The sequence below is a fragment of the Notamacropus eugenii genome, chromosome 1 (genome assembly GCF_028372415.1).
Source record: "Notamacropus eugenii isolate mMacEug1 chromosome 1, mMacEug1.pri_v2, whole genome shotgun sequence".
In the NCBI taxonomy this organism is placed as follows: domain Eukaryota; kingdom Metazoa; phylum Chordata; class Mammalia; order Diprotodontia; family Macropodidae; genus Notamacropus; species Notamacropus eugenii.
Window position 1 is genome coordinate 449,708,577 of NC_092872.1, and position 24,806 is coordinate 449,733,382.

General features: G+C 45.3%; 1 protein-coding gene and 1 long non-coding RNA gene across 4 annotated transcripts in view; one reads left to right on the top strand and one right to left on the bottom strand.

The window, feature by feature from the left end:
- LMX1B (LIM homeobox transcription factor 1 beta) overlaps positions 1-24,552 on the top strand; it is a 177,836-nt gene extending 153,284 nt beyond the window's left edge. The window contains exons 3-8 of one of the 2 annotated variants that reach the window (XM_072631945.1): positions 6,309-6,541; positions 12,462-12,640; positions 13,345-13,422; positions 13,576-13,642; positions 16,016-16,180; positions 17,017-24,552. In XM_072631945.1, the coding sequence (XP_072488046.1) occupies positions 6,309-6,541; positions 12,462-12,640; positions 13,345-13,422; positions 13,576-13,642; positions 16,016-16,180; positions 17,017-17,174 (880 nt within the window). In that variant the 3' untranslated portion in view covers positions 17,175-24,552. The remainder of the gene's footprint in view (positions 1-6,308; positions 6,542-12,461; positions 12,641-13,344; positions 13,423-13,575; positions 13,643-16,015; positions 16,181-17,016) is intronic. The other variant, XM_072631946.1, reaches the window with a different exon arrangement.
- Positions 5,100-6,780, bottom strand: LOC140519169 (uncharacterized). Of its 2 annotated transcripts, none has more exons than XR_011972115.1 (3): positions 6,654-6,780; positions 6,353-6,485; positions 5,100-5,486 (listed from the first exon to the last, which is right to left on the bottom strand). It is a non-coding gene; the product is annotated as an uncharacterized lncRNA (long non-coding RNA). The 2 variants fall into 2 exon arrangements; XR_011972114.1 differs by having other exon boundaries at positions 6,562-6,780.
- Positions 24,553-24,806: the final 254 nt, after the last annotated feature.

Consider the following 24,806-nt stretch of genomic DNA (forward strand, 5'->3'; position numbering starts at 1 on the left):
CTCTGCAAGGTGGGGACCCACTTCTCTGTTACATTAGATACTCTGAACTCTCACTCAACCCCTTGCTAAGTCAAGGAAGAGCCCTGGATTTACAATTAGGAGACCAAGGTTCTAATCCTGACTCTGACACTTCTTAGCAGTGCAACCATGGGCACAAGTCACTTCATCTTCTCTGGGCCTCAGTTTCCTCATCTGTAAAATAAGGGAGTTGGACCAGATAATCTCCATGGTCCCTTTCTTCTTTAAATTTTTAATCCTCCCCAGCCTCTGAGCTTCATTTAGGTCTACACCTTGAGCTGAGCTTTCTGTAGTATTGGACCTCCTTTGAATTTGATAAATCTTTCTTCTCCCTGCATCTGTCCTTGAGGTTTTAACATTCACTATTGCTACTTAGGGGGAGGACCCCAGAGAATATGGTGGGCATCTACTTATATAATTGGCTTTCTCTGAAACCACCCTGTCTCTTCCTCCCCAGGGGTATCCTAGGCCCCTTTGAGTCCCAAGCTACTCTTAGTTCAGGTGAGCAGCCCCCAGCCCTACTGCCCCACATAGTCACACAATGACACAGAAAAGCACATTTACACAGATATATGAATGGATATAGACACACCTCTGTGTGTGTCTTGCACATACAAATATATACACACATAGAGAGAGATAGGCATACACACATGCATGAATAAATACACATAGATACATATAGGCACACACATGCATGAATGCATGGCACATGACACTCAAAAACATAGTGTGCAGTGCACATATATGTTTCTATAAGTACAGAAGCACATGTGGACACACAAATATATACATACATGCATATTCATAGATAGAAGTATAGTTATGCACTAAGGTACCAACACATGCTACCATATATAACCCTAAGCCTCATCACTGACTCCACACAAGCATTCTGCCCAAATTCTACGTGGGCATGGCAGCTGGAAGCCCCAGTTGGTAGAAAAAGGCTAGCTTTGCTGAAGACTAGAAACTCAAGCTTTCTGGACAGGGAGGGGTGTGTGTGTGTGTGTGTGTGTGTGTGTGTGTGTGTGTGTGTGTGTGCACGCGTGCATGCGCGTTTGTGTGTGTGTATGTATGTGTGTAGAGACTTTCTCTCCCAAGCTCCAAGAGATAGGAAAGCCTACTTTTCCTTTGGAGAAAATGATTGCTGCCTGCCTGCCTTCCCTGCATTGGTCCAGCTTTGTCTCTGTATCTCTCCATCTTCTGCTCCTCCCTCCCTCTGCATAGGAGGTGCTGATAACCCCTAGAAATAGCCCCACAGTAACTCGGGAACAGGCTACCTTAGGGAAAGGAGGTGGTTAAGGCACCTGCCCCATGACTGAAAGCTGGCCAGGATAGGGCAAGGCTAAAGATTTTCCAAGGGCCAGTTGGCAAACAAGCAGTATCTGTCACCCAGCACGCTTTAAGCAGGGTACCTGCCCTCTTGCTGTCTGCCCCGAGACAAGCCTTCAGCAAACAAACCCACTGGGACCAGGTCTGCTCTTCTTAGAGCCAGCCTGTTGAGCAAATCCCTTGAACCGAACTTAACTCAAACAGCAAATTTCTCTGAGACAGCTTGGGTGCTTCCAGCTCGTAATAAATTAGTTGTAATAAAGCAATTACAAACTGTTTGCCCACAAAGAAGCGGAAGCAGAGGGCCCTTTGGCAGCAGGAGGCAGGCACAGGATGAGAAGAAGCTGATGTCCAAACAAACCGCTATTAAAGCCAGCCAGTGAAGAGAGCTGGGCACTCTTCAGAAGCCTGGGCCAGGGTCAGGGCAAGGGACATGGAGATAACTGTTCTGGGGTGGCAGTTAGTCACTGGGTGTCAAAGTCAATGCCAGATGTCACCCCTTAGGACAGGATGATATCCATCGCAGGGAGCTCAGAGACACTCATTGGACCATTTTCTAGCAATCATTGAAACCTGGCTCTCCCCTCCTCAAATATACAGCCTCCCTGGCCATGCGTTCCAGTTGCACCTTCATTGATTCCCCTCTTTTCATTGGTTGAGGGAGGGCAGTTAGAATACCTTTTGTTCCCCACTGCCACTTCCAGGTTCTCCACTTACTGCTATCACTCACTACCCCTTCTTTCTTTGAGGTTCATGCTATTCATATCTACTGCCCATTAAACATCCTGGTAGCTGTTGTTTACAAACCTCCAGGTCATTTCCCTTTCATCCTCAACAAGTCCATACTTGGCTCAAAATTTTTCTGTCCTCCCGAACTCTTGCCTTCTTTCTAGAGGACTTCAACCTACTTATTGACTCTTCCTCAAACACCCTCAATACCCAGTTTCTCAACACCCAGTTTCTCAACCCATTCACTTCCCATGAGCTCCGCTTCCACCCCACTTCAGCCAAACACAAAGATCATACCCTTGATCTTGCCATCACCCACAAATGCACCACTTCCATGTTGAAGAATTCTGAAATCTCCTTGTTTGACCATAACTTATTGGTTTCCCACCTCTCCCTCTGCCTTTCATCGCCAAGCCCTATTCGTTCATGACACCCTGCTCTTAAATCTCTTGATACTTCAGTTCTCTCCTAGGCCATCTCTTCTCTACTGGCCATTTTCTCCCATTTTCCCTGTCTTGACTCTTTGGTAAACCAGTTCAGCTCTACACTGTTCTCCTCTCTTGAGTTCCTGGCTTTCTTCTCATACCACTGATTACACCCTGCTAAGTTTCAGCCTTAGATCCCTCCTACCATTAGCTACCTTTGCTCCTAAACACATGTGCTGCTAAATGAAGATGCCAGTTATCTCCATGTCCCACACAACCATTCGGACTGAGCCCACTCCAAATTTGTGTTCCACAACCTCACCTGAGCCCTCACTGCTGCTTCTACCTCACATTTATCAATTCACTGCCATTCCTCCTCAAACTTGCCATAATTTCCCCTCCTTTTACTTTCTCAGCTGAGAACCTTGTCTCATATTTTACAGAAAAAATTGAGGTTATTCATTGTGAGCTCCCCCTGCTCCCCTCTTCCTCATTACTCAGCATTCGCTCTTTTGCCACTATCCCTTCTTTCACCCATCTCACATGATGAGGTGGCCTTATTCCTTACCAAGACTAATATCTCTCCCTGCACAAGTGATCTCATTCCATCCTGTCTCTTCCAACAGATTGGCCCCTCTGTAATCCTCATTCTATCATATATCTCCCTATCTACTGGCTCCTTCCCTAGTGCTTACAAACATGCCTTTGTCTCCCCCATCCTGAAAAAAACCCCTCATTTGATCCTTCCATGGCTTATATCTCCGCTGCCTTGTGGCTACTCTTTGAAAAGTCCACATTTTAATAGGTGCCTCCACTTTCTCTCCTCTCACTCATTTCCTGATCTGGTTTCTGACCATCATTTCACTGAAATTACTCTCTCCAAAGTTACCAATTATCTCTTAATTGACAACCCTAATGGCCTTTTCTCAATATTCTTTCTTCTTGACCTCTCTGCAACCTTTGACACTATTGATCTCACTCTCCTTGATGGTCTCTTTTCTCTAGGTTTTCAGAGCATCACTCTCTCTTCATTCTCTGCTTACGTATCTGACTATCCCTTCTCAATGTCCTTGGATGAATCCTCGTACAAGTCATGCTCTCAAAGGATAGGTGTCCCAGAGGATTCTCTTTTGGGTGGCTGTCTTTTCTCTCCCTCTATATTTCTTCACTTGGTGGTCTCATCAGCGAGCATGAATTTAATTACTATTTATATGCTGATGATTTTGAGATCTGCCCTAACATCTCTGCTGATCTCTGGTCTCACATCTCCAATATCCTTTCAGATATCTAGAACTAGATGTCCAGTAGACATTTTGAACTCAAAAAATGCAAAACTGAACTTCTTATCTTTCCCTCTAAACCCTTCCCTTCCCCTTCCTATTACTGTAGAGGGCAACACCATCCTCTCAGTCCCTCAGGCTCACAACTTATCTCTCAGCACCCCCACCCCCCACCATCAAATCCAAGCCGTTGCCAGGACTGCTGATTTCACCTTTTCAGCATCTCTTAATTATACCCCCTTCTCTCCTCTGACCCTACCCCCCCACTCTAGTGCAGGCCCTTATTACTTGATGCCTGCATTATTACCATAGCCTGTTAGTGGGTCTGACTGCCTCAAGTCTCTCCCCATTCCAATTCATCCTCCATTCAGTCACTAAAGTGATCATGTCATACCCCCTCACTCCCACTCAATATAACTTCAGTGACTCCCTATTGCCTCCAAGAGCAAATACAAAATGCTATTTTGGCATTCAAAGCCCCTCTCCTATCTTTCCTGTCTTCTTATACCTTACTCCCCAGTACATATTTCTCCATCCAGTGACACTGGCTTCCTGATTGCTCCACAAACAAGACTCTCTTACCTCTCAGCTTTCTGAGTTATCCCTGGCTGTTTGTTCCTCATGTCTGAAATAGTGTCTCTTCTCCACTCAGACTACTGAACTACTTGACTTCCTTTAAGTCCCAACTAAAGGCCTACCTCCTACAGGGAGCCTTCCCTAACCCTTCCTAATTCCAGTGCTTTCCTTCTTTTAATTATTTCCTGTTATCCTGTATAGAGCTTATTTTGTATATCTTTGTTTGCATGTCATCCCCTCCATTAGACAGTGAACTCCTTTAGGGCTTTTTGTCTCTTTATATCCCCATCAGTTAGTACAGAGCTTGGATAAAGAAGGTGTTTAATAAATGTTTCTTGACTGATTGCCTATCAAATTACTACTATGTAACAGGCACTGTGCTAAATGCTTTACAAAATTACCTTAACCTTCACAACAACCCTGGGAGTAGGTGCTATTATTATCCCTATTTTACAGTAGAAGAAACTGAGTCAGAGAGATGTTAAGTGACTTGCCCAAGGTCACACAGCTTGTAAGTGTCTGAGGCCACATTTGAACTCAAGTCTTCCTAACTCCAGGCTCAGTGCTCTATCCATTGTATCATGACATATGTGGGTGAAAGGGAAGGCTTTTCACACCCTGGGCTGAGGGGTTCCCCTAGCCTTGGGCCAGGTCTGTGAATCCCTGTCCCACTCTTGTAATGAAACAGTTTCCAAATAAATTTGCAATAAGCAGAAAAAAATAAACTTTGTTGATGCCTTTTGTTTTTATAGCACAGTCATTTTCAGAAATCTTTCCTCCCTCTTGTCTTCAAAATTTGACACGTCTTCCCCCTTGCGAAGAAAATGACTCTTCATAATAACTGCACCTGCCAGTGTATGCACCATCCTTCCCCAGTAGTTTCACATCTCTTCTCTAGGAAGGAGGAGGCACCAGCAGCTTCTTTATGGGCCTCTAGTGTCCTGGCTGTTTTCTTCCATGTCCTTTCTTCCATCAATCTTCTTAGCTTCTACATGAAGCTAAGGCAGGGCAATCTACCCACTCCTAGTGCTTCAGAGGTTTTAGGTGGCAGGGAATTCTTCTCACTTGTCTCTCAGCTCGAAGTGACCCTGAGGCAAGTCTCTAGGGGCCTCCCTGGGTCCCACTACCTAGTGAACAGAACAATTGAATGAGAGCCAGAAGACCTGGGTTCCAATCCTGGCCAAACCCTGCTTCCTAGAGAAGTAATTTTGGACAGTCCATTCCCATCCTTGGGCCTCAGTTTCCTCACCTGTTAAATGAGGAGTTTGGATTAGATAATCTCTAAAGTCACTTCCAACTCGAATAATAGGTGAGAAGGCCAGAGCTCAGGGAACAAAGGCCCTCCTACCTTGGATCAGGACCCAAGAAGCCCATGGGGCACACTTCTCATCTATCTATCTATCTATCTATCTATCTATCTATCTATCTATCTATCTATCTATCATCTATCTATCTATCTACCTAATTATATATATAGCTCCCTTTCTTCACAGAGTAGAAGGAAGAGGAAGGGAATGAGCAATGATTACATACCTACTGTGTGCTGGGCACTGTATTAAGTACCCAAGAAGACCATGGGACAGCTCCTCATATATATATATATATATCTTTATATGTATGTATATAATATATACCATATATATGTATATATAGCTATCTGAATATTTATTACCTACCTACTATGTGCCAGGCACTCTATTAAGTACTTTATAAATATTTTTTCATTTGAGGAAATGAGGTTCCTATTATAGGAAGCATAGATCAAGGTTCCAGTGTATATTAAGGGGTGACCTCTGTAGGGGTAGGGTTTGAGGGAGGGGGCCAAATGAGCAGACCCACTTTGGTCCCTTAGCAACCACTACAGCCAAGGGCTCTGTCCCACTTAACAGGGTGGAGAGATCCACCCTGTGTCTGAAGCCTTCCTATCCCCCCTACCCCCCAACAGACTTTTTGCAGCCAAGTGTAGCGGCTGCATGGAGAAGATTGCACCTACAGAGTTCGTGATGCGGGCCCTTGAATGTGTGTACCACCTCAGCTGCTTCTGCTGCTGCGTGTGTGAGAGGCAGCTTCGGAAAGGCGATGAATTTGTGCTCAAGGAGGGCCAGCTACTCTGCAAGAGTGACTACGAGAAAGAGAAAGACTTGCTCAGCTCTGTGAGCCCGGATGAGTCAGACTCTGGTGAGTCCCTAGCCTCCTACCTCTGGGAAGAGCCGTGGGCTGGTGGGGGTGGAGAGGATCAAGGGGCAGAGAGAGGGTCAGTCTTGGTAGGAGGGAGGACAGGCCTACCAACCTATGGTCCTCCATGACTCTCAAACCCAATGACTCAGTCTGTTCATAGGCCACATTCCTAGGAGAGCTACTCTGAGTCAGGAAGCACAAGCCTACCTACCCCCTTCAAATCACTAGGACCTGCCTTCCATGATATAACAGACTTGTTCTCCCTGAAAAACCCATTGTCAGATTCCTCACTCTCATGACCTCATAGTACCATAGGAGGGTAACATTCTCTCAATATAGCACACCAGGCTCTGTGGTCCAGTAGTTAATTCCTTATTGTTGTTGAGTCATTTTAATCTGACTCTGACCCTGTGGACCATAGCACATCAATACTGTCCATGAGGTTTTCTTGGCAAAGATACTGTTCTGGTTTGCCATTTCCTTCTCCAATTCCATACCTACTGGTGAGCTAATGATGGGCTTGGGAGAAAAAGGACTTCCCTCTCTTTTGGTTAGAGGCCCAACCATTCAGGGACCTGTCATTGGCCACAGAGCAGCAGAAAGCTGACTGCCTCTCAGGACAACTCACTGTAAGGCTAGTTCCCCTGACTTCTGCCTTGGTCAGATCAAATGGATCTGTGTCCATTTGGGGGCAATGCATTTTTGGAAGAGCAGTGACAAACTGATGCAGCAGTCAGGATATGGTTGCTCCAGCCTCTCCACTGGTTGAAAGAACTGGGAATGTTTGCCTAGGTAAGGAAAAATGTAGGAGAAACATGATTTTAAGTATTTTTTGAGAGAGTCAAGGAGATTAGCTCCTTTATAAGGAGAACGATTTCATTTCACATTAAGAACATTCTTATAACAAAAGCTCTCTGACATTAAAACTGATTTTATTGTGTGGTAGTGAGTTTCCTGTCAACAAAGATCTTTAAATTTCATTTCAGTGGCACAGTAGAGGGAACTTGTATCAGTTGGGAGGAGGGGTACTGAAGGGGCATTGGATAAGAGGCCCTGTGGAAGCCTACCACCCTGAGAGTCTGAGGCCTGTGGAGGGGACACACACGTACAATAGAAGGAGAATGACAGAACTGAACGAAGGGAAGTATGGAGCAGTGTGAGACACGCTGGCCAGCTTAGTTTTCCAGGAGCTAAGAGCATGTAAAGGAGTGACCAGAGGGAGGGCTAATCTAAGACTTCCTGAGAGAGGTAGACCTGCAGCTTTGATTTAAATCAGTTGATGGTTGTAATGTGCCAGGTTGCAGAAAGAAGGCTCCTCTCTACTAACATCAAAGGTTCATATGTGGACAGGTTAAGAATAGGAAATAGGAGACATTCTGAGCCATCTCTCAAAGAGATCAATTCTATATGTAAAAAGGGGGAGGGGAGCAGAAGCTGCCTGGGCATATGTTTCTCTCTAACATATCTACTCAAAAGAGCAAGAGTATTGACCCAAGACTCAGCCTGATGACTTACTTAGGTGGGTTATTTCTCTGGACTTGAGTCTTCTCATCTGTAAAATAAGTCAGACTATTTGACTATTTTATCGTTGTTTTTCAGTACCATCGGACTCTTTGTGACTCCATTTGGTGTTTCCTTAGCAAAGATACTGGAGTGGTTTGCCATTTCCCTCTCCAACTTATTTTACAGATGAGGAAACTGAGGACAATAGGGTTAAGTGACTTGCCCAGGTCACACAGCTAGTAAGTGTCTGAGGCCAGATCTGAACTCACAGTGTTGAGTCTTTCTGACTCCAGACCTGGTGCTCTATCCATTTCATCACCTAGCTACCCATAAGACCCCTAAGGTCATTGTCTAGTGAAAACTAAGACCTAAGTCTAGTCTCAGATCTACTGTTTACTATCTGTATGACTTCAGTTAAGGAGCTTAAGCTTCTTGAACTTTGGTTTCCTCTGTAAAATTGGGTTAATAACTTTGCCCTGCTAACCTCCCAGAGTTGTTGTGAAGATCAAGCGAGGTCATGGATGTGAAGCACTTTATAGATTGTTAAGTGCTACATAAATGTAAATGAGCATTATCATATTGATCATATTAATCCCTGCCTCCGGAACCTGATCAGGACAGACCTTTACTACTGCTAGCCCCCAGAAGGAACCCAGGAAGCAGATGTGCTGATTCTAATATCCAGCCCTTCTTTCCCTTCTCTACCCTCCAAAGTCTAGGTTCTATGCTCCTTAAAGGCTATTATACACACACACACACACGCACACACACATGCACACACACACACATATACACACACACACATATACATATATATAAATATATACACACATACATACATATACACATATACATACATACATGTACATATACAGACACACATATATGTATATATATAAAACACCATAGATGATCAAGAACAGGTTGTCTCTCCTTAAGGTTTTCACAGCACTTCCCTCCCAACAGCCTTGTGAGGTAGGCAGGCCTTTGCTTTACAGGAGCTTCAGAGAGAGCTTTATGACTTGTCAGCGGTCATTCAGCCAGGAAGTGTTGGAGCCAAGACTCAAACTCATATTTTCTGACACTGAGTCTAGTCTTCTATTAACTAAACCATGATTTGGAAAGAACATACATTATCTGTGTCCATGTCACATGTGCATGTGTATGAACATCCTTCTTCTAGACTATGGACTCCACATGGGTAAGAACAGTCTTTCATCTCTCTATTTTCCCCCATGAAGGAGCACAGGTTTCTGTATCTGTCAGTCATTTGTCAAGTCTCAATCATTCTACCCCTGGCATTGTCTCCTCTCACTTACACCGACACTACCCTAGCTTAGCCCCTTATCACCTCCTGCCTGAAATATTGTGACAGCCTCCTAACTGGTCTCTCTGCCTCTTTCACTCCTTTCTCACACAGCTGACAAAATAACTTTCTAAGATATGGGCAGAACATGTCAGTGATCTATTCAAAAGTCTTTAGTGGTTCCCTACTACTTCTAGTACAAAATATAAACTCTTCAACTTCATACCTAAAGCTTTCCACAGTCTGGCTCCTGCTTCCCTTTCCAGATCATTTCCTATTATTCTCCTTCACACATTCTGTGTTGCATTTAAACTGGCCTCAATATTTCCTAACTCAGTATTCCATTTCCCATCTCAATACTTTTGCACAGGCTGTGCCTGGAATGCAATTGATATTGCAGCTGAGTGTCCCTTGCTATCACCCCAACCCCCAAGAGAATGCATAATCCTTGAGGCAAGAATTATCGTTTTGTTTTTGTATCCCAGTGCCAAGCAAGTTTAATAAATATTAACTTAATTGCATGTGATGGGAGGGGAGGGATGAAGGACATATATTTTAAAGGGGTTTCTTGCCCAGGATGTCCCACATTTCTCAATTCACTTCAATTCCCTGCCCCACCCCCTCACCTTCAAAACCAAGCTATATTCTTCATTTTCTTCTTTTAAGCCACTCCCACATCTCTGTCTACTGGAAATTGGCTCCAGAGATGCTCTCCACTCTCATCATATACTAAAATAAACGTTAACTTCCCTATTCCAGTTGAGGGCATCACTAATACAAGCTCAAAAGTCTGGGATCTTCCATTACAATCCCTTTTCCCCACCCCTGTCAAGTCTTGTCAATTCTACCACCACAGTATGAGCCTCTTTCTATCACCTCACACTGCTACCACCTTAGTTCGGGCCCTCATCACTTCTCATCTGAGTTATTGCAGTCTATTCCTAACTGATAACCTAACCTCTAGTCTCTTCCTTCCAATGCACCTACAGATGTATTTCGTATTGTAAAGGCCTGAACACAGCTCTCTTCTGCTCACATATATTCAATGATTCCCTATTAGGATCACAGATATCTAAAGCTAGGACAGACCTGAGAGGTCATCTCATCTGATTCCTCATTATACAGATGAGGAGCCTGAGGTCCAGAGAAATGTGCCCATGGTTACACAGGTAGTAGATGACAGAATTCAGAACTCAGGACCTAGTTCAGCTGTCTTTCCATTAGAGAATAAAATGCAAATTCCTTAATTCAGAGTCTGTCATAATTTGCCCCTAAACCATGAGTCCCTCCTCCTACTGTTTGCCTCCACACACTCTCTGCTCTAGGCACATTGAACTGTTGGTTGTCCCCCTCATTTTCTGGCATCCTTGACCTTGCCCACATTTCTCTCTCTGCCCCAAATCTCTGTCTGTCCTATCATCCCTTCAATACACAACTCAAATATCGCTTCCTTCATGAAACACAATGTTTAGCACAGTGCCTGGCACATGATAAGTGCTTAATAAATATGTATTGATTAATGGAAACCTGCTCTGATGTCTTCAGCTATAAATTTATGTGTTTGAATATATGTGTGGGTTTCTGTATTGATGTGTGTTCAAATCTACATGTGTGTATATATATATACATACATATATATATATATATATATGAGTGAGGGATAGTCAGTCAATAAACATTTATTAAGCGTCTACTATGTGCCAGGCGGGGCATTTAGGTGGATAGCACACAGGGCCTGGAGTTAGGAAGACCTGAGTTCAAATCTGGCCTCAGACACTAGCTATGTGACCCTGAACAAGTCCCTTAACCCTATTTGCCTCAGTTTCCTCATCTGTCAAATGAGCTGGAGAAGGCATTGGCAAACCATTCCAGTATCTTTGCCAAGAAAACCCTAAATGGGATCACAAAGGGTTGGACATGACTGAAATGACCACAATAACTACAATGACATGTTCCAGGCAGTGTGATACAGATATGAAAAAACGAAAGACAGTTCCTGCCCTCAAGGAGCTTACTAATAGGGGGAAAAACTCACCAAAATGCTCCAAGTGGTGGGTTGGGAGAGGAGATGGCACCCAACCAATGGTGGATCTTGATGGAGAAGCCAACTAAAGAAGTCTCAAAATAGTTTAACCAGGTGAGAAATGAGGAGATGCCTGAACTGGGCTTTCACCTTCCCCCTCCAATCAGAGGCAGAAGATAATGGGGAGGTAGAGTAGCAAGGAGATGAGAGCTTGCAGGATGAGGAGGTTTTCCCAGTAATGGAGCTTCCTGGGGCAGGCTGGCAAATTTAGAGAAGTCCCAGAGTTGTGCAGCCAGGTGAGAAATGTATGACAATATAGATATGTACATGGATGTACATGGATGGATGGATGTACATGGATGTATGAATATACATTGTGTTATGAGATAGTAAGTTATAGATGATAGATAAAAACGTGATCTTATGAGGGGAGAGTTTCTGACATAATCACAGGTTCTTGATACAGTGACATTATTTGTGCAAATGAATTTATATGTTTATATCTATATGAATGTGTGTCTTCCCTGTCAGTTATCTACTCCTCTAGAGTTTTTACAGAAGCCCTTGTGACTTCCCTTTGGGTATCTTGGTCTCTGACCCTGATATTGGGGGTGGGGAGGGGTTGGGCTTAGCCCTTGGAGGTAAGGGGAGGCCATGATGAACTAGTGTAGTTGGAAGAGTTTAAGTCTTGAGTTTAAGTCCTGCCTCTGATGCATCATAACTGTATGACCATGGTCAAACCATTTCCTCTCTCAGAGTCTCAGTTTCCCATCTGTAAAATGTAGATAATAATGTTTTGTGCTATTCTCTTCCATGCAGTGGTGAGAAGGGTATTTTGTGAGGCACTGGAGAAATGGGAATTAGAGTTATTAATACTTTCTTCCACTCCCCATCTCAGATAGAGAAATAAACTCAAATAGTAGATTGACCAATTGGAGCCATGGTCTCAATGGACCAGGGAGTTGACTCTGAAGCTATATCTAGGACTGTGGTGGCTTGTTAGAATGGGCCTCTGCTTGGATCTGTCTTTTCCTACTCCTAGATGGCTTCAAAGGCTCCTAACTATGTGTCCAATGTGTTGTCCACAGTGAAAAGTGATGAGGAGGATGGTGACGTGAAGCCAGCCAAAGGCCAGGGCAGCCAGGGCAAAGGCAGTGATGATGGAAAGGATCCTAGGAGGCCAAAGCGGCCCCGGACCATTCTTACCACACAGCAGAGGAGAGCATTCAAGGCCTCTTTTGAGGTCTCCTCCAAGCCCTGTCGAAAGGTGAGTCCTCTCAGATACCTCTGCTCTTCCTTCCTGGTCATACTCCCTCCCATCCTGACCTGGGAGAATGTCCCCTCCTCTCCAAGTGACCCTCCAAGAATCCCTGTGTTCCTGGGGCTGAAGGAACCTAGAAGTCGGCTCTCTCTTTGTAAGTAATCAAGGTGAGGCAGTCCTGAACATGAGGTCAGGAGACCTGGGTTTGAATCCTGACTCACACGTAACAGTTGTGTGACCTTAATTAGGCAAGTCAAAAATAAAATAGACTGCCTGAGATAGGAACCTCCATGCTTAGAGGTTTTCAGACTGAGGCTGTAAGGAATATTGTAGAGAAGATTCATGCTGCGGTATGGACGAGATGCCCCCTGAGCAAGGATCTGGGAGTCTAAAAAAGAGGAGACAAGATCACTGCCTTCAAATATTTGAAAGATTGTTATGGGGAAGATGTATTAGATTTGTTTTGTTTGTTCCAAGAGGGCAGAAGATTCGCTCCTCCAACTAGAGGAATATCCCACTTGATAAGAGGAGTCAACTTCTGGAAGCCTTCCTGAGGCCATATTTCTAGATCTCTTTCTGGCTCTTTCCAGATGAAGGTTTATTTCTAGTGAGAGAGGCTGAGTCAACTTGGGGCCATTCTGGGAGGTAAAAGACAGCTTCGGGGTGGGGTATAGAGGGAGCTGACTGGGGCTTCCTCTCTCCCTGAGCAGGTCAGAGAGACACTTGCAGCTGAAACAGGGCTCAGCGTCCGTGTGGTCCAGGTGTGGTTCCAGAACCAGAGAGCCAAGGTGAGTAATCGACCATTTAATCTTTACTTCTCAGCTCCCCTCCCACTTCTCCCCTCTGGTTCAACCTGCTACCCCCCACCAGCAGCCAGGGCCAGTGGGGAGTTGGGTGGCAGCTTCATCTCCCCTGACATGGCCTGTCTTCCTTTTGTGCAGATGAAGAAGCTAGCAAGAAGGCACCAGCAGCAGCAGGAGCAGCAGAACTCACAGCGGCTGGGGCAAGGTGTGTGTGTGTATGTTGTATGTGTGTGCATGTGTATATGTGTGTATGTATGAACATATGTGTGTATGTGTGTATATATGTATGTGTGTATGTGTACACTGTGTGTGTGTGTGTGTGTGTGTGTGTGTGGTCTCTTGGTGCTGCAGGGATAAAGGGACCATGGTTTAAGGTCATGTCAAGCCAAGCAAAGGCCTTTCCTATTGGAAAAAGAACGGAGGCTGAGGGGCGACATGATCAGAATGTGTGCATTTATCAAGGGCCCTGTTTCTCTGAACCACAGTCCCTAGAATCAAGAAGATAAATTGCAGGTCAGTTCTATCCAGCTTCGAGTGTGCTCAGCAGCACCTCTCCAGAAATGTGGTATGCATTGAGAATATTAGGAAGCTTAAAAAGATAAGTAAGGCTTCTGAATAGGGTATGCAGTATCTGCCTATTAAAGTGTTAAGGGTGTTTGAGACCCAGCCCTGACTTCAGAAGTGAACATAATATTTAAGGACTTACTGCTGTAAGGAGTGCTAGAAATCATGTAATCCAGGAGCTCTTAACTCAGGGTTTCTGAACTTGTTTTAAAAAATATTTTTAAAATGATTTCAATATAATTTTTTTAAAATAATTCTATGTATTGTATTTTATGCATTTAAAAACACTATTAGAAGAGGGACCATAAGCTTTATCAGATTGTCAAAGGAGGGATCATACAAAACAGACTGAGTATCCATGATCCCATCTAACACCATTCTCCCATTTTATATTTGAAGAAAATGGGGCCCAGAGAAGGGAAAGAACTTGGCCATGGTCCCATAGCTAGTAAGTAGCAAAGCTAGAATTTGAACCCAGACCCTTAGGGTTCAAACCTGATGCTCTGTCCTTTCCTTCCTCTGGTATCCAGACTTGAGGCTAGGATGGATGTTTTGGTGTTCTCTGGTGGGAGGAGAGCAGAGGTCTGTAGAATGTCCGCACTATGAAGACTTGAAGGATAGATCTGATAAGGTGAATTTAATCAGGATAAATGTAAAATCCTACCCTTGGGTTCAAGTAATCAACTACCTAAGTATGGGACAGGATGGGTGGAGGAAGCCTAGTGGGTCAATATTTTCCTTGAAAAAGATCTGGGAGTTTTAATGAATTGCAAACTTACTAATAAGTTGATTAGTGTAACTCAGCAGCTAACAAAACTCCTTTAATAGATGCCTTAGCAGAGATGGGGGGAGGGGCAGGGGGGGGAATTAGTAATGTCCAAAAGGAGGGAAAGGAAAGTTTTCTGCCCCGGTTAGGCCATATATGGAGTATTGTGTTCCATGCTGGGTGTCACATTTTAGAAAGGACATTGACCATCTAGAGCAGGGGTCAGAGACCTGTAACCTTGAGGCTACATGTGACCTTCTAGGCTTGTGGGTGTGATCTTTTGATGGAGTCCAAGTTTTACAGAACAAATCCTTTTTATTAAAGGGATTTGTTCTGTGAAGCTTGGATTCAGTCAGAGGACTACACTTGAGGACCTAGTGGGTCACATGTAGCCTAGAGGCCTCAGGTTCTAGAACATGTCCAAAACAGGTTTAGGGAACTGGAGACTACCACATTATGAATTAGTTAATGGGAGATGTTTTGCCTGAAGAAGAGAAGATTTATAAGGAACATTATAGGTATCTTCAGTTAGCTGAAGGGCTTTCATAGGAAAGAGAGATTAGACTCCTGCTTGGTCCCAGAGAGCAGAACTAGGGCCAGTGGGCAGAAGTTGTAGAGATGGACTTAGGCTCCAAATAAGGAAAAATTACCAACTAGAATTATCCAAAGGATCCTTGAGAGCCAATGAGTCCTCCATATCTTGGAAATCTTCAAGCGAAGGCTAGATAGGTCCTTGTCAGAGATGATGTAGAAGGCATTTTTGTTTAGGAAGAGATTCGATTGATGGATACCTTCTCAGAGGCCTTTCACCTCTGAAATTCTGTGTCCCCAGGGTTGAGATTGTTAAACAGTTCTGGGAAAGGAGCTGAAGCAATGTTCTGTATCTCCAGAAGTGAGAGGCATGTTGGACTGCCTTCATGAGAATGACTACAAATGGGGGTATCTTTGTTCTCCCTGAATCAAACCCTCAAGACAGGGTCCAGAATCAGAATCTCATCAAAATCGATAAAAAAAATAATAAATTCTCATTATATGTCAGTCTTTATACTGGATGCTGGGAATGTGAAGACAGAAGTGAAATATACCTGCCCTCAATGAGCTTATAATCTATTTCATTGCCTAGTATTCTCCCCTGCTTTCTTGCTAACAGTGCGTTTCACTGTCTCTGGTCCTACTGGTTCTTGTATAGCTCTGGGCATATGTTCTGGGGAGGGGGAGACAATGAAGGACCTTCTCATGTCCCTACAGAGGTCCTATCTAATCGAATGGAAGGAATGATGGCATCATACACACCACTGGCCCCCCCCCAACAGCCCATTGTCGCCATGGAACAGAGTACCTACGGTAGCAGTGACCCTTTCCAGCAGGGCCTCACGCCTCCTCAAATGCCAGGTGACCACATGAACCCCTATGGTAAGCCACCAGCCCCACTGCCCTGTGGCCCCAGGGTACCCCGGCCCCTCCCAATTAGGTCCCAGGCCCCATGTCCCCTGTCCTCCATATCCTGGGATCCTGGTCCCCCACCAGGGCCCATGTTTCTGAGTGCCTTGGGGCCTCCTAGCCCCACCTCCTTTAATTTCCCATGATTCTGGCCTTACCACCAGGTTCCCTAGGAAAAGAATCCCTAACCCACCCCTGTCCTTCCCCCACCCCCAGTATCATACTTCATATGTTACCTGGGAGACCAGCCCACCCTCCCTTTACCCCTACCCCAAACCAGGCCACTCCACTTCAGCAGTAAATAAGTCAGAACTAGTCCATCTTCTCCTGATAGCAGTAAAAGAATCAGGACTGCCCCTCCCCCATTCTGTGCCGTAGCATGGGCTTTCCCTGGATCAGGCTCTGGGGGCTTCTTTGGGGCTGGAGGCTTGAACCTGGCACTTTGGAGGAATCTTGGGAGGGACCCTTGTTGGGAGGCAGGAGGGGCTCATTTCTTAGTACCACAGGTGTACCAGAGGTCACAAGAAGATAAGAGAGAGAAAAGGGATTCACCTGGGTGTGAGGAGGGCTCAGAACTTCTCTTGGGGAATGTACAGGAACATGGAGACCTCTCCTAGGTCTCCTGATGCCCCTGGACCAGTAGAAGAGATGTCACATGTTCAGGAACCTGTGGGATGGCAGGCCCTGGTCATCTAATCTTTTCCACTTCTACACAGTTGGGTGGCCAGGGGCCCATGTGGTTCTATACTTACTGGGGAGGGGTCCCTAGGGCCAAGGTCCAGGACTCTGACCCAGTGTCTGCTCCTTAGGAAACGACTCCATTTTCCACGACATTGACAGTGATACCTCCTTAACGAGTCTGAGCGACTGTTTCCTGGGCTCATCCGACGTGGGCTCCCTCCAGGCACGAGTAGGGAACCCCATCGACAGGCTCTACTCCATGCAGAGTTCCTACTTCGCATCCTGAGAGAGAATGGAGCCCCAGGGCTGGCCGGAGGGTAGAAGAGGTGGGCAGGCCAGCCGTGCTGCCGAGACAGACTCAACAGCCATATGGTGCCCAGCCCTCCCAGCCACTGTGGCTCCTGCAGCCGCTGGCCCAGCCCATGTGGCTCCCGAAGTTTCCAGCCCATTTTCTGTGGCTCCCAGCTGGGCTGTCCCGCACAGGGGCATGGAGGAGCCTGTGCCCAGGGGCTTTTCTGGCCGATAGAGACCTCTCACCTTAAAGGAGCCCCCAGGCAGGGCACATGGACAGACTGGCCACCTGCCCCTCTGCCTCCCCCCCAACACTCTCCTCTGGCCTCAGACCTCTCCCGGAGGGCTTCCTCTTCCTCATCCCAGTCGTCCTCATCCTCCTCTTCCCGGTCTTTTTTTGGAAGCTTAAATTCGATATATTTTTTTAAAACCCCTCCCCTCATGAACGACACCTGCTGTGGCCCTGCCCCCCAGCAAAGGCCCTGCCCCCAAGAGAACCCCCTTCCCTGGCAGAGGCCCCACCCTCACTGCATGCCCCAGAACTCTTAATTGTGGACAAGTTGCCAGTTAGCCTGTGAGAAGTGAACGTATCTGTGACGCGTGGCTTGGTTTCTTATCTCTCCTTCCTTCTCTTCCTCCCCCTGCCAGGGTCAGGCCTGGCCAGGGCAGAGGCTGGCATGCTGGGTCAGAGAAGTCTGGGCCTCCAGGCTTTCCATTTGAAGACATCACTGCCTCTGTATCCTGTAAAGTTGCCCCTTTAGGGCCAGAACAGAGATGGGAGATGGGGCAGGTTCCCGGCAGGGGCATTTCAGAGGTGCTTTCCCTCCCCTTCCCGTTCCTCTCCCCTACCCCCAACAAAGCCTCACCTTTGAAAAACCCTGCCTTGCTTCCAGAAGGCTACTGGGACATTGTGTGTGAGGACTGGTTCCCCTAGGCACTGGCACCCCTCTGCTCTAGGTCTAGAATGTTAGAGCTGAAAAGGACCTGAGTCATAGCCCAGTCCACTTCATTTTACAAAGGAGGAAACTGAGACCCAGAGATGAGAAGGAATTTGACCATATAGAGAGTGAGTGGCCCAGTAGGCCTCAAGTCCAGATATTCTTGACACCCTGTACCACATTGTCTCCCCTTCCTCAATCCACAGTCGGGAGGAGTGGTGGTGTCCCAGGGACTTATCAGTGTATGGGCAGCGTTAAAAGACAGGAAGCTGGAGGGAGGTCTGTGGGAGGAGAGGTAGACTTAGGCTACCTGAGGTCATTGGGGATAGGTGGTGGAGGATCTGGAGGGCTCACTCCAAAGGAGCACAGTTTTTTCTTTGCCTCCCCTTCTCCTTGCAACATCTCCTCCTTTTTCACAGCTCTGCCCCCACTTCCTCAGTTTACAAACGTGAAATAAAGTTCCTGGCCCCTAGGAAGGAATATCCCAGTGGAGAAGGACCCTGGGAGCTACAAAGACATGAGTGATAACCTCACACTCACAGCCCACCTTTGTCCAGCAAGGAGAAACTCAATTTAGAAACAGCAGGGAGGGGAATCCAAGATCTTTTTCAAGTAGAAGGGCTTATGAGGAGATTGAAACAGGTCTCCTTCCCATCAGCCTCTACCTGTCTGCCTGATATCTAAGAAGAGGAGCTCAGAATGGATGGGGCAGAGTCAGGAGACTGAGGAGGAAGGGAAGGGAAAGTGCAAGCCACAGCTCTGAGGAACGGGCAGTGACCTAGTATTCACATTTTTTTCACTGAATTCTTCCAGACTGGCATGGAGGGAGTGCTAGAAAAGGGAAAGGTACATCTTGTGGCTTGGGTACCGCAGGCTGCAAACTACCAGACAGTGACACAGAAGAATGAGCCAGCTTGGAGGACAAAGAAAGAGACACATTCTTCAGGAAGAAACCTGGGGGACAGGGAAAAACCTGGGACACAGAACCTCAGAACTGGAAGGGACTTCAAAGGACATCTAGTCCAACTCCTTTCTGAACTTCACTACCTCCTCCTTATTAGGAAATTTTTCTTTACATTTTCCTTTTTGTAATTTCCACCCACTGCTCCTAGTTCTGTTGCCAAACAGGAGAATTTAATTCCTCTTCCAATGAGAGCACTCGAAGTACTTGAAGATAGCTATTGTCTCGACTTTCCCCTCCCCTTTCCCAAATCTTCAGATTAAAAATCCCCTGTTCCTTCAGTGGATCTTTCCATGGCACGATCTCCAGTCCCCTCAGCATCCTGTTCACCATCCTTTGAATGTGCTTGTCAATGACTCTCCTAAAATGTGGTGTTCTGAACCTGATACAATACCCATGTGGAATCTGACCACAGCAGAGGGCTATGACCTCCCTCTTTTTTCAACACTGGGCTTCTTTTATTCAGCGTCAGGAGGAATTGGCCATGTTGTCTACTCTGTCACTGACTTATATCAAGATTGCAGTCCAGTAAACCCCAGCAATCTTTTTACACACACACACACACACACACACACACACACACACACACACACACACACACACACACACACACACAGCCAATGAACCACTTCTCCTTGTGCTGCACTTGGGAGGTTGATTTCTTTTTAACTCCAAAAGAAACTTTACATTTCTATTAAACTTCATCTTATTAGATTTGGATCAGTGTTCTAGGTTTTTCGAGGTCTTTTTTGGATACTCCCCTCTCCCTCCCAGCTCTGCCAGCTTCCAGTTTGATCATCTACTGATTCATTTAGATCACTGGTTCGCAGAGCTCAAGGGTATTCCACCAGGGACCTCTCTTCAAAGGGACATCCATTAATGATGATTCTCTGGCTTTTGTCATTCAACCAGTTTAAAATCTGAGGTGTACTGGCATCCAATCTTTTGTCAAAGGTTTTGGGGAAAATTCAGGAACACTGTTACTATGACATTGCCCTAACCCACTCATCTACTAATCCTATTAAAAAGAGAAAAGAAAATGAGGTAAATCAGATATGGCCTACTCTTAACGAATCCCTGCAGACTCCTTATCTAAAAACTCAATTCAACAAACATTTATTAAGCACCTATAGTATACTGTGCTAAGCACTGGGAATGCAAAGAGGAAAAAAAATGACCAACAGTTCTTGCCCTCATGGTGGTTACTTTCTAGTGACTCATAAACCAACCTTTTAATAAAATATTCTAAATTTTGCTAGCAATTAAATTTAATACTACTGCACTAGAGTTAACAAATCCTAACCTTTTCCCTTTAAAAAATAGAATATTTTCCTGTCTCCAGGCTTGCATAGCTTTCTCGTCTTCCCAGATCTTTTAAAAATCACCAACAGTGACTCAGTAATTCTATCCTACAGGTCTTTCAGCACCCCAAATGAAAGTCTTCTGGGCCTTGTAACTAGAATCCAAGGAGAGCAGTTAGATACTCTCTTAAAAAAATTAGTGGTATCTTTGTTTTTAAATCACTTTCATTTTTGAATATACCTCTTCCCATTCCCTTTACAGTAAACTAGACTTTAAAACAAGGAATTAAAAAGAAAGAGGGAAAAAGCAGTTCTGTAGAACTGATTTATCAATCTATTGACAGTATACACAAATTCTGAACCTGGAATCTGGACAACCTGAGTTCAAATCCAGCCTCAAATATGTAACTAGCTGTGTAAGCCTGGGCAAGTCACTTCACCTCTGTCTGCTTCCAGTTCCTCCACTGTAAAATGGGTATAATAACAGTGCCTGTCTCTCAGGGCTGTATTTGTAAAACACTTAGCACAGCTCCTGGCACATAGTAGGTGCTTAATAAGTGCTTGTGTCTTTCCTTCCAGTCTCCCAGGTCACCTAAGGATAGGAGGTACATTTGGCTCTTCTGTTTTTCTAGAGCTGCTAAGCTTGGTCATTGTTATTATACAGTATTTGTTTTGGCAGTTTTGTTCTTTAGCCAGGTACTCTCTGACCATCCTGCTCATCTTGAGTTCCAGCTCCCTGCTAACCATTTTTGTCACGTTCTTCTTAGATTATTGTTCTTGGTAGGAAAAAAAAAAATCAGTAAAGTAAGCTCTGTTCCCCCTTTGTTGTCCATTATCATCCATTCTTTCCTGAGTAGACTTGGATCCTATCCCATCCTGAATCATCTTCATGCTCCTAACAAAGCTTTTTAAAAAAGCCCTCATCCTTCTTTTGTGTCCTTTGCTTTCATCACCAGTTTTAGCTCATTTGGGATTTTAAAGCTTGTGACCCTATTTTTACCCAACTGTATTATTCTTTTGTATTCATACTCAGGTAGCTGTCCTTGCTTCTGAGAGTTATAGGATCATAGATCTTGTATATCCTATAATTGAAAGGGAACATAGAGGCCAACCCACTCATTCTACAAATTAGAAAACTGAGACCCAGATAGTTAAAGGGACTTGCCCAAAATCACCTAGGTGGTAAATGACAGGTCCCTTAATTCCTTAATTCTGTCTTCTATACAGGGTTTTTTAAGATGTAAGACAGTTTATGAGCTTCCTATGATCCACATTGGTCTCTAGACATTTCTTTTTTTCTCCTTCATCGGAATTATTTTTGGTTTTGTCTTCAAAATATTCTTAAGAGCTTCTCATTTCTCTAGGGATGACTTCCCTGGCCTGGGACATGGTGGCAGAAGTCACGAGGTGGCAGATCTAAAAGACAGAAAGAAAGGAGGGAGAGACTCAGGAAGAAATCTGGTGATTCGGAAAAGGAAGATACCAAGGGCTTGGGACAAAAGACCTGGGACACAATGCTTTCCTTGGCATGGACAGAGTTGCCTTGGCATATACTAATCAGCCAGGAATCCAACACAGCCTTGAGAGTCTGGCTCCAAATGAAGCAACATAACCTCTTTAACTATTTGCCCTGCCTCCAGACTTTGTCAGATCAGATCTGTCTTGGAGTCTGGAGTCACTTTCATATATCTTTTGAATGTAAGCTAGGTTTTGGGGGAGCTCAGCAGAGACACCAGTATGGCACTTGTTGTAAGCATCTCCCTAAAATCAGAGCATTTAAAGCTGGAAGGGACCCTAGAGGTTAATTAGTCCAATTCCCCCATGTTACAAATAAGCAAACAGGCTTAAAGGGTTCAATTTGGGTGAGGTCCCATAGGTAGTAATTAGCCAAGCCCAGGTCCTCTTTCTCCAAATGCTCTTTCCACTACATCATATTCCTAGTTCTAGTCCCATTTAGGCTAGGAACCCACTCTTTCCTCAGTGTCTGCTGAGAGATACAACCAAAGAATGACCTCAGCCAGAATGAGGTGGCAGAACCCATGTGCTATGGAGTTGGGGTCACATCTTTCCCTATTCTGAGTCTTGTTCTTGCCCAGGCCTGGGCCTCAGCCCTGCTCCCTGAGGATAGACCTGTGGAAGAGAGAATCAGATTGCTGTTAGGCTAAGAGACCCTTCAGGTCTCCTAGTTTAATATTGTCCTTTTATAGAGGAAGATGTTGAATACAACAAGAGGATGGATTTCCCAAAGGTCAAATACCTAGACAGTAGTAAGTAGATCCATGTCTTCTGACTCAAACTCCAGTGCCCTTTCCACTAGTAATTATGCTAGTAACTGGAACTAGTAATTGGACCTAATATAGGTCCAAGCATTTCCATCAGTATTTCAGGGAATGGGGCATCATTTTTGCCCTTACGGATCTATGACCCAGTTGGGAAAGCAAGACCATCCTCTGTGAAACCATTTGCAAGTATTTCAAGACAAAAGCCTTGATGAACTGTGCAATGCAGAAACTAAGTACTGTATAGGGGAGGATGTGAATGGTCAGGAAAGACTTCATGTAGGCAGGGAGGTGGGAATTAAATTAGGCCTTGAAAGTGGAGGAAGAACAAGGACAAGTGAGGTGCAAAGGGAACTGAGAAGTGCTGAGAGACAAATGAACATGACCAGTGTGTGTGACAATGGGGAAATCAGCTTGACTGGAGCCAGGAATTTGCACCAAGGAGTGGTGGGAGTCACTGAGCCTTCTGAGGAGTGGATGCTGAGCTACACCAGGGAAGCAGGGGGAGTGGAGTCTACTGGCCTAGCCTCATTCTATCTATCTCAAGAACTTTGGTACAGACATGGAAATATGTGGGAAAAGCCACTTCCTATTTCTTCCTCCTTCTTGTCTCACCATTAATAGGAGGAGTCTAAGAACTAGATGAGAGGACCTTAGCAAGGACAATATAGAAACCCTGTGTCTGGATGGTGGTACTAGAATCTGCTACCCACAACACCAGAAAGCTGATGGTGCCCTAGGGCATCTACTTTGTACATTAGCTCACAGCTGGTCATCTGAGTCCTGCCCTGTGGGGATTAGGGTGGTCAATGTCCATTCCCAGAAGAACCTTCCCCTAGGGAGGAAGAGGAACAGGAGTTAAAGAGAGCTTGAGCCCTCTTGTTTTGCCATACCATCCCCTTACCTGCCTCTGACCCTCAGACCAAGGTACTTCTCCATACCTCCCTGACCATTCCCACCAACAAAGTTCTGCCTCTTTTTCTCCAGCCCAGACTCAGTCTCTCCACTTCCCCTTCCACTCCTGCCAGACCAGAGAAAGGGTAGCAGCCTAGTTTCTTCCTGAGCTGACTGGGGGTGGGGGTCTGAGATTCCTCCTAGACAGGAGTAGCCACTGAAATAACTGAATGAGAGGGCAGAAACACCAAGGGCTATGAAGGGCATGAACTCTCACACATACATAGCACATTCATGAGCACACATGCACATATTTAAACATCACCACAAACTCTCATCCATTCCCATCTACAGACACCACACATACACAGACATGGGGTTAAATAGTGACTGCAAAGGACTCACAGTTATTTAGGACTTTGGAAACTTTGATTTTTAAGAGACTATCTTTGCTCTGGCCTCTGGTCTGCAGCTGTGCCCATCTCTTTCCTGTCTTTGGCTCTCATTATTCTTCTCTTTCTCTGTCTCTTTTTTCTGTGTCTGTCTCCATCTCTGTCACTCTCTCTCTTTCCCGTATATCCATCTGTTCCATCTCCCTCTGTCCTTCTGTCTCTGTGTCTCAGGTGTTCCTGTATACCCTGTAGCTGAGGTGACGCTGTTGTTTAACTTGTACAGAATCTCACTGCCCAAACCCCCTACCCTTAAGCCTTGCTCCCCAACCCCCTCTCTGGTGTGCATAGGCTGACATTTTTATTTAATAACTCGTCATTGTTAAGTTATTTATTAGAGTTTACAACATCCTTTTGCCACTCTCTCCCTCCATCTCCCCTTCCTTCTCCCACTCCAATCCCCGGCCCTCCCAGTCCAGCCGGGTAACAGTGTCTGGGCCTCCTGGCCCTCAAGCTCATAACCTCTCGCTTCTCCCCACAAAAAGAAAAAAAAGAAAATGGAAAAAAGCAACACTTCAGTATATTTGTAAATAAACCAACCTGTACACGCATCTTGTACTTCTGCTTGAGAAGTTGGGGTGGGGACCAAGAAAGAGGGTCTGAGTCAGGAGAGAGAGATCAACTCTTCATCATGGAGGACAAGAACAACTCTCTATCATCATGTTGTGGGGGTGGGAGTGGGAGTGGGAATGGGAGTGGGGGAGAGGACAATACAACCCTCCATCATGAAGAAACAAAAGAAATCTCCAAAATGGTGATGGGAGAGGGGATGTGGAAAGGTCAGAAAAAATTCTTACCACATATG